Source organism: Telopea speciosissima, chromosome 3, assembly GCF_018873765.1.
Source record: "Telopea speciosissima isolate NSW1024214 ecotype Mountain lineage chromosome 3, Tspe_v1, whole genome shotgun sequence".
Lineage (NCBI taxonomy): Eukaryota > Viridiplantae > Streptophyta > Magnoliopsida > Proteales > Proteaceae > Telopea > Telopea speciosissima.
The window spans coordinates 55,887,859-55,906,159 of NC_057918.1; the positions used below are offsets into that span (position 1 = coordinate 55,887,859).

General features: G+C 41.4%; 1 protein-coding gene across 2 annotated transcripts in view; it reads left to right on the top strand.

The window, feature by feature from the left end:
• The window catches only part of LOC122656033 (BAG-associated GRAM protein 1-like), an 83,312-nt gene that overhangs the window by 42,623 nt on the left and 22,388 nt on the right, over window positions 1-18,301 (top strand). For both annotated transcript variants that reach the window (XM_043850458.1, XM_043850459.1), the window contains exons 5-6: window positions 6,734-6,862; window positions 6,945-6,991. In XM_043850458.1, the coding sequence (XP_043706393.1) occupies window positions 6,734-6,862; window positions 6,945-6,991 (176 nt within the window). The remainder of the gene's footprint in view (window positions 1-6,733; window positions 6,863-6,944; window positions 6,992-18,301) is intronic.

Sequence of the window (18,301 nt, forward strand, 5' to 3'; positions counted from 1 at the left end):
CTACATACTTCATCCAAGGATGGAAGGGGAGACCTCCCTAGGATCTGTAGACGAATGGGCTCATACTCGGGATTGAGTCCACCAAGTAGAGAGAAGATCCTTTTAACTTCCTGGTTCTTGTAGACCTTAACTTCATCTTCAGAATTGGACAGCCGAAGGTACCTGTAGTGATCATATTCCTGCCACAGGCTAATAACAGTGTTGTAGTAATTAGAGATGCTCCTCTCACCCTGCTTCATATTGATAACCTTTTGGTGAATTTGGTAGATCTTTGCATAGTCACCAACTCGATCAAAGGTCCTGGTAATACTATCCCACATATCCTTTGTAGTCTCCTTGTCCATAAATCTCTTACTTATTTCAGGTTTCATGGAGAAGACCAGCCAAGTCATAACGGTGGAGTTCTCAGTCTCCCATTTCAGGTATCCTGGATCAATAGTAGCGGGCTCCTTAATAGAGCCAGTAATATACCCCAACTTTCCTCTACTTCTCAGAGACATCTTCACAGAACGAGACCAGTCCAAGTAGTTGGTTGTGTCCAACTTCACAACCGATATTTGGGTGTTGGGATTATCATAGGAAGCCATAGTGGGGATACCACTAGCCGGAAGTGGTCCACTGGCCTCAGAATCAGCCCCAGAAATAGTAGGCATGGTACCAAAAAACCAAACAAATCAGAATGTTGTCTTGCACAAGTGTGGAGTAAACTCTACCCAAACACAGACAAGATATCCAGCAAACAAAGGGCAATACACTGCCCACCAAATCAGAAAGGTGTTGTGCACAAATGGGGAGTAAACTCTACCCAAACACAGGCAAGATATCCAGCAAACAAGGGGCAATACACTGCCCAAGTAGTCACAACAGTAAAAAAAGGAGGATAAATCCTTCATAAAAATTAAATCAAACACCTCATGTGCTGCCCAACTTCATTTACAACAGCCATACACCACATAACAGCCAAAACACTTCAAAAGAACCTCAGTGCATAATACCCAACATGTGTAACAAGATGTAGACCTTCCAATCTTATCAACTAATAACCATCTCAATGCATTGGTTTCCAAAAAAGAAGTCAAATAAGAAGCAGAAACAGAGCTGGCAGAATTACTGTAGCAGGAGCCAAAAAAAAAAAAAAAAAGGAGTTGCAGACCTTGGGATGTCTTCCTCTGCAACCAAGCTGTTGGGAGTTTGAAAGGGGACCCTAAGACAACTTGAATGGGCCAAGTACCACCTCCAACAAAGCTTTGACGAGGAAGAAGAAGAGCATTTTCAGTTCTCGGGTTACGGAACAGTAATCTGGGCTGTCTTTCTTTGATTTGAGCTGCAAACTGCCCAATGTCTTCCTTCAAACTTCTCAAACTTCTTGTGTATGACCTTCTTGATGATGAGAGAACTTCATTAGATTACTTTTGTGTATTTCTTTACATGGTATAACCTCCTATTGGAACCCTCTACATTTTCTAGGGTTCCAAAGAAGGATACAAGGCAGCTAGAACCCTAGTCGACTCTCAAACCTAGCTCTGATACCAAGTTAGGATTTAAAGGTGAATAGATTCTAGTAATGGAGGAGAGCTTTACAGCAAGAAGGAGAAGAAGAAGAGAAGAAGAGAAGAAGAGAGGATGAGAGAATCGTGTGTGTTAGGAGAGAATTCTCCTAACACCTAACACCTATCTACTTTATATTACTAAAAAACACTTTAGGGAATTACAAAGACCTCCTTGGGGAGGTAAAAGATAAAAAGAAATAAAAGTTAAAATTACAAATCTAGTGACTTATAACAAAGACATGGACTAAAGTACCCCTAATACATAAACTCTAACAATCCCCACCCTCTGAGTTTTAAGTTTCCGAAAGTTCACTATCTGCAATTATAAGGTGTTCCTTATAATTGCAGTACCCTACTCCCTCAAGAGTCAACATAAGGTCAACAAATCAAAATAGGCTGAAACCTTGGTCGAAAATTACACTAGGTGGTACTCATATACCCCCAAACTTTGGACAGAATTAAGGTGATTGAGGAAGAACTCGAATCTGACATAGAAGACCAAAAATAAAAATAGGGAAGTTTCTCAATCGTAACAGCGAGCAACCTCAGAATGAGCCCAAATCAGAATCGAGTTTCACCCATTGGTAGGCCAACAAAGCCCCAAAACCTCATCCTAATCTGACCTACATTGGGTCCTGTAATTTGGGTCCCAAGTATAGTCCCAAACCTCTAAAACAGAATAGTTTTTTCAACGTCGGAAAAAAATCAGAATTTTAACCTTAAAACAGAATGATTTTTGTTGAGATATGAGTCAGTTGGGGTGTGTCAAACGTGACATAGTTATTTAGTTTACTCGTTTAGTTCCTTTCCTAGTTAGACTAAAGTTCTATTTTAAGTATGTAATCTGCCGAAGGCTATTATATAAAGGAACATTGGCTGGAGTGGTAAAGGTAATCTATTGCACAGTCTTCTTCCATCTTCTCTTCTCTCTTTTCTCCTCTCTAAAGTTACTGGCTATAGGTCCTAGGTTTTCTACATGTTATCAGAAGTAGGCAACCATTGACTGATTTCTCTCCAAGATTGCCGATTTGATAGTCGTTTCAAGGTTCTCCTATTTATGGAGAAACCCTAGTTCATAGAAAGAAAAGAAGAACTAGGATTTCCTTCTCGTGTCATCCTTGTTTATTTATTTATTTGGATATCGTGTGCTAGTTTGTTCTGCTGATCGTTGTTGCTGCCTTAAGGGTTTCTCTGATTTGATGTCGCTAGTAGAAGGGGTTCTACTTGATTTCTACCTGCATGTCGAAGTATTTCCGCTGTACAACTGCTGGAGGAAGAAGACTATATACTGCTTCACCATCATGGTTCAAGATTTCACGAAATTTCGGCGATGAATTGGTTAATTTTGGAAATTTCGACATGTCTGAGACGAAAGGACTAGGTGAAATGAAAAATTATAAGATTTCGTCGAAATTTCAGGGCATTTCGGCATATTTTGGCGATATATCAAAATATCGCCGAAATGTTACAAGCCCCCCCCCCCACGTGACTCATTAAAGGCCCCCTATAAAAGCCATATTTCGCTGCTAACGGTTGAAATATCGACCGAGAGCTAGGTAGAGGCTCTTTTTGGGGGTTTTTTTCTTGTTTTCCACTCTTCCAATTTGGATTCTAAGCATCTTCAAACTTGTTCTTCATCTTTTTCGATAGATTATCACCGAAAACGCGCACGGGAAGCGTCACCCATACCATTCTAGCGTCGTCTACTTGTCTACCACATAATACTCTCTCGTGATAGCTTTTGAGATGGGTGCTGATGTGGATGACTATATGGCTGACGAGGGTTAGATACACACACGGGAAGCATCACCCATACCATTCCAGCCCACAGGTGGCAATGCTGATGAGGATGATCACTGGTCCAGGTCCTCAGGTGGTACTGGTAGGAGTCAGACTCAGACTGGAACTGATGGTGATGGTAATGATGATTGCAGTGATGATGATGATGCTGGTGGTGGTGGTGGTGAAGCATTTGATGGAATGCGAGAGCATTATGTGGTAGACGAGCAGACGGCGCCTGTAGAGCCAGTCCGATTCACCGGAGAAACACAATTTGATCATGCCACACAAGATATGGACCACTGTACACATGAGACCGCACCCGCACCCGCACCTGCGCCCTCATGTACCCCCTTATCATACACCAGGAAGCGTAGGGGTCGGCAGACACAGGTTGCTGATTATATGGATATTGATGAGTTATCTAGCTCTTTTAACGGATAGAGTATGGGTGATAGGGAGGGAGGATCGAGTGGGCATTGGCGTGCCCCATCTTTTGACGCACATACCACTCCATCATCATCGGATTATAGTGCATCACAACCTCAAGGTGGATATGCATATGAATATGGGCAGTTTGTTGGGGACTATGACTCCCAGTTCCAGTACCAACCCCGGGGACGTACTGGATCATCTTTTGTGGACAACATCTTTTCATACCCTAGCTACCCAACTCATCAGCCATACATGCTGCCAGTGTCGGCATCACATCATACTAGATCAGTGGGTAGTCATAATTCTTCTTCACAGTCACAGATTGGTCACCAATATCTTAGGATAGGTTACCTTCAGTATGTTAATGATTCCATTTACATGGTAATTGTGGATGACCACTCGTTTCTTCTCCGAAACTATACTGTGGTCCACGTATGTCCTTCAGATAGAGAGCAATGGATGTCGACTCTAGTGGAGCATGAGTGGGGTCGATCCAAGAAGGCATATCAATTATTATTAGGATTTGTTTCATGACAGTTGTGAGTCTTGTGAAATATGGCAGAAAAAATACCATATTTCGGCGAAATTTCGGATATCGCGACCAGCCCAAAATGGTGAGATAACGTGAGATTTTAAACTATGTTCACCGTGCCCTTTTTGTCTTCCCGTTGTCTCTCGATTACAAGAAGAGGGTTTCTTCTGGCTCTGCTGGTTTTCTTCCACTGAATCGAAAGTCTCGCTTAATCGAATGGGGATTATGTGTCACTCCCCAAACCTCCCCCGGGAGGATTTAGGCAAGTGACCCGAATATCCTACGACATCCGCCAATCCCCAAGGATCCAGAAGCAGTACTTACATGTCACAAACCACACAATGAGGGCAAAAAGATAATAAATGAATATCAGAGTGCAACGGAAGATCGAATTATCCATAGATGATTTATATCATTTATAATAAAATCCCAAATACCTATGTTATACCATATACATATCCATTTATGTTCAAAAAGTACATTATCATGGTAATTACACTTCTTGAAAGAGGGAAAAACTCAAATAATAACAAAATTTCCGTAGATCAACAACATGAGGAAAATCTACAGTTCCATCAACAGCTTCATCGTCCATTGGCAATACAGTACCTGCAAAATCACCTAAAAGAGAATATACAAGAGTGTGAGCTCCACCGAGCCCGTGAATGAAATATAAACCATGCGTGCACATGCAAGCACAACCATAAGCCTATATGAATGATATTCATTGTTATTATTAAGCCACCTAACAGACAAAACTAAGGCAGGTATAGTGCCACTACAATCCCCGATACATGTATCCTGGTGCGTGCGGGCCTTTAACCCCTTCCCACGATACATCCATTGAGTTGTCGGAGAAAACCAGTCGGCTCCAGCATCCCTTCCCAAGGTCAGCCTAACCAGCCCTCTAGGTTACCATTGTGCTACCACCAGCCCTATTAACTGATGGAACAACCAACATCACCAGTCTTAATGACCCGATGAGTCTGCTGAATGACCAATGCCCCTTCGTGGTATTGACCTCACACAATTGTGGTATCCAACACCTTAACCCCTGTTGGCAAGGGTTCGTAGCACGGGAGATGATATCCTAGCCACATGCATTCTATATGGCATAGTATGAAGTGTACAGGGCTCCCGCATCCCATACTACGACACCCCGTACCCTTCATTTCCAAGCCGACTATGGCATCTAAACTAGCATTTCATATGTATAACATTAGCATTCAATTCCAATATCCATCAGATATGAAACAGAATTAAATAGGAATATAAAGCAATTCTAATAAATAAAGACAGTAAATATTGTTGTTATTGTTGTCATGACTCATCAGTCATGTTACACCTACACCCATGGTGTAATTCCACTCACCTTGTGCAAATCCTGCTTGTTCTTCAGTCGGCTCCGTCCTAGTCGGTGTCTGACATTGGACTCGTGTTCGGGGTTATAACCTATGTTAACCGGACCATTAGAACATGTCAAACATTGTTTAAAGAGGGTGTTAGGGTTCCAGGATCGGTCTAGGTTTGCTTGTTCATTGTTCAACAATCATGGGAAATAGTAGCAAGGTTCTTTTCCCAGGTTTGGCTTAGGTTACAGTGTTGGTTTTTGACCCCTTTTTGGGTCCACTGATGCACCCAAGGTATGGATATCAGCAAGGATGGTGGGGTAGGGTTTTAAGGTGATTTTTATGCCCCCATACTGTTTTTGGCCTTTAGGTGATGATCCAATAGGCTGGAATCAATTCAGACCTTGAACAGCAGCACTGGACGTTTCACTAGACGTTTGGGTCAAATGTCCAATGCATCATCCAGTCCCTGTTGAACACGGGTTTCTTTGTTCAAAACCTGGTTTTGGCTGCTGGTTTCTTCCCATCTTCGATTTGGGATGATTTCAGGGGGTAGCATCACATATAATTAAGCTAATACAATGGTTTTATGGATTCCTAAACAGGGTTTACTAATTGGTTGATGGGTTGGGTTCAAACACCAACAGGCATGCCAGGCTGAGATCGAACATGCAGCCCCTCAAATTCCATAATTCATATAATAACCGTTATAAATACCTATTACAACAATGATCCTAAGCCATAACATGCTCAACATAGCATGCATGCAGAGATCCATGCTCCTAGCTTATCATCTATGGGTTGCATGCATGATCAAGCATGAGATTGAGCTAGATACATGGCTGAAATCAAAACATATATACCGCAAAAAGCATGCACCAAGGAACCTCATCTTGGATGTCTCTGGTTACATAAGATATATATGTTGCTGTATGTTGAAATACATTGTTGTGGCCCTTACTTAACAGTTCAATTTTTTGGGATAAGCGGTTGTAACAAAATGTGTCTAATATTTATAGGTTTAGATTGTCATAAAATCTGTTAATTCTGGTTTAGGTTTTTGTTCATTGATATTTTTATTCCTGTAGATTAATGTCACAATATATGATTGGGATATAATTTGGAAAAGCACTGTTCTTGGATCTGTGACACTTCCCATTGAAGGTGAAGCACATACCAGAGCAGTCTGGTATATCTTGGATAGCCCTTCAGGGCAGGTAATTTAGTTTGTGACATCTACCATATTTTTTTTTTCTTTTGCTGGTAATATTAATGATAGATTTCTTTTATATATTTCAGGTTTGCCTTAATGTTAGAACAAGTAAAATTCCTGGAAAGTCTTCTAGGTAATAGCCTTCTCCTTCCTCATGAAGATCTTGCTTTTCTCTTTATGCATTGATGAAAATTGCATCATAAGGGCCTGATAAAAAATCTTCTAGAGGGCCCTAGGAGGTGGGGGGAATTAGTGTTGAGAATGGAATAATGGCTTGTGTAAACTATGTCCACAGCCCACTTTATTTATAATAGATGAAAGAATTTTCCAGAATAGGAACAAATACAAGAATACCCCTAAGGGAATAATAAAGACAAAAATACCAGAATACCCTTGTACCCCAACTTACAACACTTCCCCTCAAGTTACTGCATAAATATCAACCATGCCCAACTTGCTTTCAATGGATACAAGACTTTTACTATTAATTCCCTTAATAAAGATATCGGCTAACTGATCACACGATTGTACAAATGGGAAACATATTACTCCTTGCTCCAGCTTCATCTTAATGAAGTAACGATCGAAGTCAACATGTTTAGTACAATCATGTTGGTCCTAGTTGTGAGCAATGCTGATTGTGGATTTATTATCACAGTACAAACCACATGCAATTCCATTGGCACACCTAAGTCACTTAGAAGCCCTTGCAACCAAAGGATCTCACAAATACCATGGGCCATAGCTCTAAACTTAGCTTCTGCACTGGACCGAGCAACAATAGATTGCTTCTTGCTCCTCCAAGTTACTAAGTTCCCACCAACAAAAGTGCAATATCCTGAAGTAGATCTCCTGCCATCGACATCCTGCCCAATTTGCATCAGTGAAGGCCTCAACTTGCAAGTGACCTGAGGAGAGAAAAGGACACCTAGTCCGGGAGCAGACTTCAAATATCTCAAAATTCTATATGTTGCCTCAAGATGAGTAGAATGAGGATCATGCATATTTTGGCTAATCATACTGACCGCAAATGCTATATCAGGCCGAGTATGAGACAAGTATATTAACTGACCAACCAACCTTTGATAGCTGCCGTTGTCCACTGGTTCTCCATCCTTACTTTTTAAATGAATATTAGGCTCCATAGGAGTATCTGCAGGCTTACATCCAAGCATTCCTGTTTCAGATAAGAGATCAAGAGTATACTTCCGTTGAGAGAGGAAGATACCTTGAGCTGAATGAGCTACCTCAATCCCAAGAAAATTTCTTAGTCTTCCCAGATGGTTGATCTCAAACTCTGTTCCCAAATAGGTTTTCAATTTACCTCTCTCTTTAGAATCACATTCAGATATCACAATGTCATAAACATACACTATCACCACTGTGATATGCTGACCTCTCTTCTTAATAAACAAAGTGTGATCATCATTACTTTGTTTATAGCTTATCGACACCATGGCTCCATGGAAACGACCAAACCAAGCCATTGGGGACTGATTTAAGCCATATAAAGCTTTCTTGAGGCGGAAAACCTTGCCCTGAGTTTCCCTGGCAGAAAGCCAGGAGGAATATCCATGTAGACTTCTTCTTCTAGCTCCCTGTGAAAAAAATGCATTCTTTACATCAAGTTGTTGAAGATGTCATGCTTGGTTAACAACACAGGAAATGATTACCTTGACAGTGTTCATCTTGGCAATTGGGGCAAACGTTTCCTGGTAATCAATCCCATAGGTTTGAGTAAAACCTCTAGCTACTAACCGTACCTTGTATCTTTCCACATATCTATCAGCCTTTTGTTTTATAGCAAAGACCTATTTGTAGCCAACAGGTTTCTTTCCTGGAGGAAGAAGAACTAAATCCCAGGTGTCATTCTTTTTTAGGGCACTCATCTCTTCATTGATTGCTTCTTTCCACCTCAATTTTGCTAATGCCTCCTGCCAGGTGTTACTGTTTTAGTTGTGAAAATAGGACTTGTGTCATATTAGACACAGTCGATCTTTATTTATAATGTGGAGTGGAACATTCTAGATAGGTTACAGGACAGAAATACCCTTAAGGACAATTCTACCCTTTCAACACTCTCCCTCAAGTTGGAGCATAGATATCATGCATCCCAACTTGCACACTAAAGGACTAAAAAGTTTACTACTTAACCCCTTTGTAAACACATCAGCTAATTGTTCAGATTTTACAAAGGGAGTACAACTCAGCCCTTCTTCTAACTTCTCTTTGATAAAGTGCTTGTCGATCTCCATGTGCTTTGTGCGGCCATGCTGAATAGGATTATGGGCAATGCTAATGGATGACTTGTTGTCGCAATATAACTTCAAAGGCGAAGGTACAGCAATAGCCAAATCCTGCTATAGGCCTTTAATCCACATCAGCTCGCAGATGCCGTGAGACATGGCACGAAATTCGGCTTCAGCACTTGATCGGGCAACCACAGCCTGCTTCTTGCTGTGCCATGTGACCAAGTTGCCTCCAACCAATGAACAATAACCAGATGTAGATCGTCTGTCATCAGGAGAACTGGCCCAATCTGAATTGGTAAAGGCCTCGATTCGAAGGTGAGAATGAGGCGAGAAAAGGACTCCTTTACCTGGGGCTGCCTTCAAGTATCTGAGTATCTGAATGACAGCTTCCCAATGGAGCTCCTAAGAAGTGAGGGGGTAATATTCTCCTGAATTGGATGGAGACCTCTCTTTATCCGCCTTCGAGCTTTGAAAAAAGGCTTTGTACCATCAATCATAAATAGATGGATTGTTTGACTTGCAGCTAATATATTGAAATGTGGAATCTTCCTCTCATCAACTTTCACCCCCTCATGCTCCGTCCTGGAGTTACTAAAGTTACTTACTGTTTAACTATGCAACTTACCCGATTGGGATAACTAGTCCTAGTCATATTATGTTTGTCTTTCTTTTATTTTTCTCTTTTTTATTGTTTTTTCTTCAGCCGAGTTCTATTTTGGTATTCCTAGTTATATTAGGAATTCCTAGTAGGATTAGGACTGAGGAGTTATTCCTATTCTTACTTTGATTGGTTGTAATTCATTTTATTATAAATAAAGGGCCTGGGTGATCGGTTTAGATCACTCAAGCATTCATGTTCAAGGCTGTTTACATGGTATCAGAGCCACCTCTGATCTGAAGAACAGCTCCCCCCTCGATTTTTTTCTGGTTTTCTTCTCAAACTCTCTCGGCTACTGGTTTCCTTCTTCTCCAACTCTCTCGGACTCTCTATTTCATTCAGGTCAGCATCTTTGAGGTGATTCAATGAAGAATTAGCGGCTGCCCTCAATGACACCTCACTCAAGATTATACAAATACTGGTGTGATCTGAATCTGCCGCAGGTTTCCTCCAAGCCTTGGAGATCGAGCTGTTGCCTTATTAAAGCTGGATTTCTGTTTTCTATTTGGAGATTGATCCCTGCACTTGCTGATCTACACCTTACTTATTTCAGATTGCAGATTTGAATCCAATCCAAATCAGATTCAAACCTGCAATTACTTTGCATTCAGATATTCCTAAATTTTCTTAAATTTAGGGCTTTTTATTGGCTCATCCAAAGGGGCCAATTTTTGGAGGGTACCTTCTCCACTACATGGGAGATACTCGATCCTTGTTTCAGCCTGTTCTGACGGCTGAAACTCATACAGTTTCAAAACCCAGGGTTCTACTTGATCTTGTAACCAGCCCTATTAGGGTTTCTTATTCCATCATCAGAAGTTTCTGATTTTTTGAAGGCTTATTCCCCACCACCTGTAGGGAATTTGATCCTAGTTTGAGCCATTTTTGACCACTAAATTTGTGGGAATTTACAAACCCGTACATGATGTCTGACATCACTTCAGCTGACTCTGATGGATCTTCTCGACCAGAGTATCTTCCTTTTGCTTCTCCCACCAAACTAGATGGGACAAATTATTTAATGTGATCCAGATCTACTTCCCTTACAGTTGCTGGCCGTCGCTACACAGGACACCTTATAGGCACTACTCCTATCCCTACTGGAGAAGGAGCTGCCAAGACTAAATGGTTATCTACTGACTCCATGGTCATGTCATATCTTATTCATTCTATGCATTCTTCAATTGCACCAGGCTACCTTCTCGACACTGCTGCCCAGATATGGAAGGCTGCCAGAGACACCTATTCACCAGTAGGGAATGATGCTCAGGTCTATGAATTAAGGAAGAAAATCCATGACACCAAGCAGAATGATTTATCCTTCCCTCAATACTATGCTGAACTCCGCAAGTGTTGGCAAGAACTTGATCATTACTCTGATTATCAGCCCACTAATGCCACTGACATTGCTGCCTACAGAAAGCATATTGACAAAATTAGGGTTTATGACTTCTTGGCTGGACTTAATGTGGAATACGACCCAATTAGGGTTCAGATTCTAGGCAAAGATCCTTTCCCTACATTGGAACAGTCCTATGCCTTGGTTAATAGTGAAGATCTTCGAAGAACTGCTATGCTTAATACTACACTTCCAGATCGATCAGCCTTTCATACTGGGGCTGGTTCTACCCCTTCGGTTGCCGATACTTCTAAATCTGAGAAGCCAGCAGTTAAATGTGAGCATTGTGGCAGGTTGTGGCACACCAAGGCCACCTGTTGGAAGATACATGGCAAACCAGCCGACTTTGAGGCTAAACGTGCTGCTCGCAAATCGAAAAACAAAGCTAATCATACTAAGGCTGTCACTCCTGCCCCTCCTACTAACACTGGACTATCCAAGGATGAACTTCAGGCTTTCCGTCGTATGTTACAGGCTTCCGCTGCTTCTACTACATCAACACCTGCAAGTTCTTCCGCTCCTCTAGGTTCACATTTAGCCCACTCAGGTATTTCTTTTGTTGGTCACTGTACATCGGTAGTCTCCTCTCCCTGGATCATAGACTCCGGTGCCACTGACCATATGACTGGATCCTCCAGTATCTTTACTCGTTACTCTCCTACATCTGGTAAAGATAAAGTGCGGGTGGCTGATGGCTCTCTCTCTTCTATCTCTAGAATGTGCTCTATCAGTTGCACTCCTTCCTTACAGTTATCATCTGTTTTACATATTCCCAAATTTACCACTAATCTTCTTTCCATCAGTAGTCTTACCTATGATTTAAATTGTAAAGTAACTTTTTTTGCTTCACACTGTGTGTTTCAGGATCTGGCAACGGGGGCGACGATTGGATGTGGTAAGATGCATAGTGGATTGTACCTGCTTGATAATGGGAGTCCTATTTCACCACCACCTTTGGCTTCTCCCATACATCAAAGCGCGTTGGTTTCTTCTGAACTTTAACATTGGCACAACAGACTAGGTCACCCCCCTTTGGGAACATTATATCTTTTATTTCCAGCATTAGCTAAAGAATGTCATTAGGACGATTTTTTTTGTGAAGCTTGTGTTTTGGCTAAACAACATCGTTCAACTTATTCCATTTATAATAAAAGAAGTTCTTCTCCTTTTAATTTTATTCATTTTGATGTTTGGGGACCTAGCCAAAAGCCATCTCTCAAAGGCCATCGGTTTGTTTCTTTTATTGATTGTTATTCTAGGAGTACGTGGGTCTATTTAATGCACAACAAAAGTGAAGTTTTTTTTTGTTTTCAGAATTTTCATAAGATGATTCAAACCCAATATAATGCCACTCTCAAGATATTGAGAAGTGACAATGGTAAGGAATACATGGATGGTCAGTTCCAACACTACCTTGCTGCCCATGGTATACTCCACCAAAGCAGTTGTATCGATACCCCAGCTTAAAATGGTGTGGTTGAAAGGAAAAATTGTCACCTCCTTGAGGTGACTCGGACTATTATGTTTGCCCATTCTGTCCCTTCTCAATATTGGGGAGATGCTGTCCTGACTGCTGCCTATCTCATCAATAGGCTCCCTACCCGAGTCCTTGACTCTGCCACCCCTGCCTCTCTACTGTAGGGTTCTTCCTCCTTTGTCATCCCCCCTAAGGTTTTTGGTTGTGTCTATTATGTTAGGGATACCCGCTCTCCTGCCAAGCTCGAACCCCATGGGGTCCGTTGTATTTTCTTGGGATACTCTCCTTCCCAAAAGGGATATAAGTATTACCATCCTCCTGCACGTCGTACCTTCACCAGTATGGATGTTGTCTTTTAGGAAACTCTCTCCTATTATCAATCTACACCTCTTCAAGGGGAGACTTTCAATGAAGATGTGATGGTTGACCTTCCCATACAGACCCAGACTCGGGTCCAACCACCTGTTTCTCCCACCCCTCAACCGACTGTTGTTTCCTCCCCTCTTCCCTCTGATGGTTCCCCACCGGATTTTCCCCAGGGGGAGAACTTAGAAGATGTTGAAAATCCTATTGGTGACAATTCCCTTCAGGGGGAGATGACTCTAGTCCAACAAACCATTAGGGAATTTCAGAAGAAAATTAACGACTCTAATCTCAAAACCTATCACAGGGGCCATTCCAAATACAAGCAGATCAATCTCCAGGTAACATATCTTCTCCTTCGTCTCCTGATTTACCTATTGCTCATCGTAAAGGTATTCGGGCTTGTACCCAGCACCCCATTTCTCATGTAGTCTCTTATGACTCCCTTTCCCCATCATTTCGTACATTTGTCTCCTCTCTTTCTTCTATTCGTATTCCCCAAAATTGGCAGGAAGCTTTTATAGATGGAAAGTGGAAAGCAGCAATGATGGAAGAAATGCAAGCCTTAAAAAAGAATGATACATGGGAACTTGTGGTTCTTCCTGCCAGAAAGAAACCAGTTGGATGTAAGTGGGTGTTTGTGGTGAAACAGAAGGTAGATGGCACTGTGGATCGATACAAAGCACGTTTGGTTGCAAAGGGATTTACTCAGACTTATGGGATCGATTATCAGGAGACTTTTGCACCAGTTGCGAAACTAAACACCGTCAGGGTGCTACTTTCTTGTGCAGTGAATCTTGGCTGGGAGTTACAACAATTAGATGTGAAGAATGCCTTCCTCCATGGAGAACTTGACGAGGAGGTGTACATGGACATTCCACTTGGTTTCTCTTGTGATAAGACCAGAGGGAAAGTTTGTAAATTGAAGCGTGCTTTATATGGGCTGAAACAGTCCCCCCGTGCTTGGTTTGGACGATTTCATACGGCAATGGTCTCTATAAGTTATAAGCAGAGCAACGCTGATCATACCTTGTTTATTAAGAAAAATGGTGAAAAGGTACCTCTCCTAATAGTTTATGTGGATGATATTGTGGTGACCGGGAATGACAATCATGAAATCACCCAGTTGAAAACTTATCTTGGGCGAGAATTTGAAATAAAACATCTGGGAAACCTAAAGTACTTTCTAGGGATAGAAGTTGCTCGGTCTTCTAAAGGCATCTTTCTTTCTCAAAGAAAGTACATCCTAGATTTATTGACCGAGACTGGGATGCTAGGGTGTCATCCTTCTGATACACCTATGGATGGTACTACCAGACTTAAAGAAAAGGAGGGAACTCCTGTCGACAAAGGTCGTTATCAAAGATTGGTTGGTAAGCTCATTTATTTGTCTCATACAAGACCTGACATAGCAGTATCTGTGAGTATGGTTAGTCAGTTCATGCATGATCCACATTCCTCTCACATGGATGCTGTTATCTGGATCCTTCGGTATTTAAAATCAGCACCGGGTAAAGGTATTCTTTTGTCTCCGAACGGTCATCTTCGTGTCGAAGCATATACTGATGCAGATTGGGCTGGTTCCTCTGACAGAAAGTCCATTTCTGGCTATTGTTCATTTGTTGGTGGTAATCTTGTTATGTGGCATAGTAAAAAGCAGAACGTCGTGGCAAGGTCTAGTGCTGAAGCAGAGTTTCGTGCGATGGCACAAGGTATTTGTGAGATGTTATGGCTCAAAGGTTTATTGCAAGATATTGGTACAATCTGCTGGTGTTATATTGTGACAACAAGACTGCTATTAGCATTGCTCACAACCCTGTTCAGCATGATCGTACCAAGCATGTGGAGGTTGACAGGCATTTTATTAAAGAAAAGTTGGAAGGAGGGCTGGTGTGTGTTTCTGTTGTGCAATCTGCTGGCCAGCTTGCTGATGTGTTCACTAAAAGTTTTAGTGGAAAGGTTTTTCATCCTATTCTGGTCAAGTTGGGCATGGTTGATATTTATGCTCCAACTTGAGGGGGAGTGTTGAACTAGGCTACTTACTCGATTGGGGTAACTAGTCCTAGTCATATTATGTTTGTCTTTCTTTTATTTTTCTCTTTTTTATTGTTTTTTCCTCAGCCGAGTTCTATTTTGGTATTCCTAGTTATATTAGGAATTCCTAGTAGGATTAGGACTGAGGAGTTATTCCTATTCTTACTTTGATTGGTTGTAATTCAATTTATTATAAATAAAGGGCCTGGGTGATCGGTTTAGATCACTCAAGCATTCATGTTCAACGCTGTTTACACTTACCATATACTCTGTCTTCGTTCTACTTATCTTAAAACCTTTTGATTCCGAGGTTGATCTCCATAACTCCAGCTTGGTGTTAATTCCTACTTTTGTCTCATCCATCAAAACAATATTAACCGCAAAAAGCATGCACTAAGGAACCTCATTTTGGATGTCTCTGGTTACTCATCCATGATAAATGCAAAGGAATAAGGCCTTAAAGCTGATCCTTGATGTAACCCAATTACCCAATTGTAATTGGGAATTCACTCCCTTGACCCCCATGATTTTTACGCTAGTCACCACACTATCATACATATCTTTAATTATGTCCACAGATTTACTTGAAACACTTCTCATCCCTAAGACATGCCAGATTAAATCTTTAGCTACTCTGTCATAAGCTTTTTCTAGGTTAATAAAGACCATATGGAGATCCTTATTACTCTCTTTAAATCTTTCCATGAGTCTCCTAAGTAGTTGGATAGATTCTATTGTAGATCTTCCTGGCAAAAATCAAATTGGTTCCCCGAGAAAGTGATCTCTTTTCTCAGGTGTGATACAATAACCTCTCCCATAATTTCATACCATAACTCGTTAGTTTTATGCCTCGATAGTTATTGCAACTCTGGATATCGCCTTATTTTTGTAAATTGGGACCACAATGCTTCTCCTCCATTCATCTGGCATTTTCGTAGTGCACATAATCTTATTAAACAACTTCGTTAGCCAGGATAAGCCATACATTCCTAAGCTCTTCCACACTTCTATTGGGACCCCATTTGGACCTGGAGCCATGGTACTAAATCTCGTTTCGTTTCGGTGTTTCGGTCTGACCGAAATTTCCGAGATACCGAAATTTCGTCGAAATCTCGGTCGAAATATGGTATTTTTCTGTGGGTGTAAAATGCCAAAAATGTCCGAGATTTCCGAAATTTCCGAAACGAGATGACCGAAATTTCCGAAATTTCGTCGAAATTTCATCGAAATTTCCGAAATATTCGAAATATTGCATTTTTTCATTTCGGACTTGCATTTCGTTTCGGACAGGTCAAGATACTCGAAATATTCGATATCTCGACCGAAATTTCGCGAGTTTTAGTACTATGCCTGGAGCCTTGGCTATTTTCATTTTTCTTATTGCCTCTTTTTACTTCAGAAACCCTAATTTTCCGTATATACCTTCGACAGGCGGCTTGATGCGTAATGCCTTCTTCCGGTCCACTATGACTCGGAATGGTTTCATTAAGTAGGATGAAGAATCAACCTTTCCATCTCTCCTCGATGTCCTCATCCCTTACTAGGACTCAGCCATCTTCACTTTTAATACGTCTAAGATGGTCAAAGTCTCTACTCATCCTTTCCCTCATTCTAACTATCTTATGTATAGCCTTTTCCCCTTCCTTAGTGTTCAGATTGTTATAGAGATCTTTCTTCCCTATTCATATTCAGCAAACCCATGGTTTAACAACCGCTTAGACATAGCCTGCCCAACCATCCCCCTCACATTACCCTACATCCCCTTCAGTTTATGTTGCTTGCTGCCTTTTTTCATGTAGATGTCGGGATCCTTCTCTCGTACAGGGTCCTGTCATGGTGGGACCACTGGAGGTGGAGCTGTCCTAGTAGTCTGTGATCTCTTGAAGGGAAATACAGGCTGCCTCCTCCCTTGTTGCTGTGCAGATCTACTACCAGTACCAACTACCAACTACTCTAGATGAACCAGCTCCTCCCATAAAGGCTCTATGTCTATCCTGCTCCTCATGAAAGGTGGCTCTGCTCCTCGGCTGGGCTCACCGAAAATCTCTATCCTCTGCCTCTGTCTGCACATTATCAAGCACATACACAAGGTCATCACTGTCATAATCACTATCATCATCCCCCCGCCCTGCCTAGGTCGCATGAACTACCTCCTCAAATACTATCCTCTCCTTCTCCTTTTCTACCTTCCGCCGATTCCCTCCCCTCATGTGTGCAGCTATAGCCTTAGAAATCTCTATAGATACAATGCAGCATGTAGCCACATCTTTCCCATTCCCAACCATAGTTGTCACGGTGTCTAGGTGACCCAAGGCATTAGAGAGGGTCCAAAATCAAGGCGATACCGACTAGGCTACCAAGGCATCCAAGGCTCCCGCCTATGCCTCCCGCCTAGGCGACGCCTTGACAACTATGTTCCCAACCAAATGTTGTTTCGGTCTTCTACCTCCCATAATCTTGTTGTGATAATAGTTACATTGTGTTTTTTTTTGTCATCATCAATCAACAATCCATGCTTCCATGCTATGTCTCCCCTGTCACTTTCCTTATTGCCTCCCCCTGCCTCGTCTCCTATCACCTTCCTTGTCTCTTCTTCTATTGCCTCCCCTGCAGCCATTATCTCACCCATGGTTCAAGATTTCACGAAATATCGCCGATATATCGGCATATTTCGGAAATCTTGACACTACCGAGACGAAATGGCCATACGAAATGATAAAAGTACAAATTTCGGCAAAATTTTGGGATATTTCGGGATTTTACATGGCAATTGTGGATGACTACACTCGTTTCTTCTCTGAAACTATACCGTGGTCCACATATGTCCTTCAGACAGAGAGCAATGGACGTCGACTCCAGCGGAGCATGAGTGGGGTCGATCCAGGAAGGCATAGCAATTATTACTAGGGTTTGTTTTATGACAATTGTGAGTCTTGTGAGTTGTGAGTTGTGACTTTGTGTATTGAGTATTGAGTATTGAACTAATGACTTTTATGGAGTTTCTTTTATGGACTTTATGAGTTATGACTTATGAACTGATGCACTTATGACTTTATGAGTTTAAAGTTTAAACTAAATGCTACATTTTACTTTATTTTTGTTTCATTACTTTGTTTAAATTTGTTATTATATCTTTTAGTACTTATACAATGTGTATTTAACTATTTATACATCAGGGTCCAATAGTATACTGTCAATCAAGGGTGCAAACCCAAAATACCACTTTGAGTTCACTTTTTTGCAATATGAAGGTTTAAATG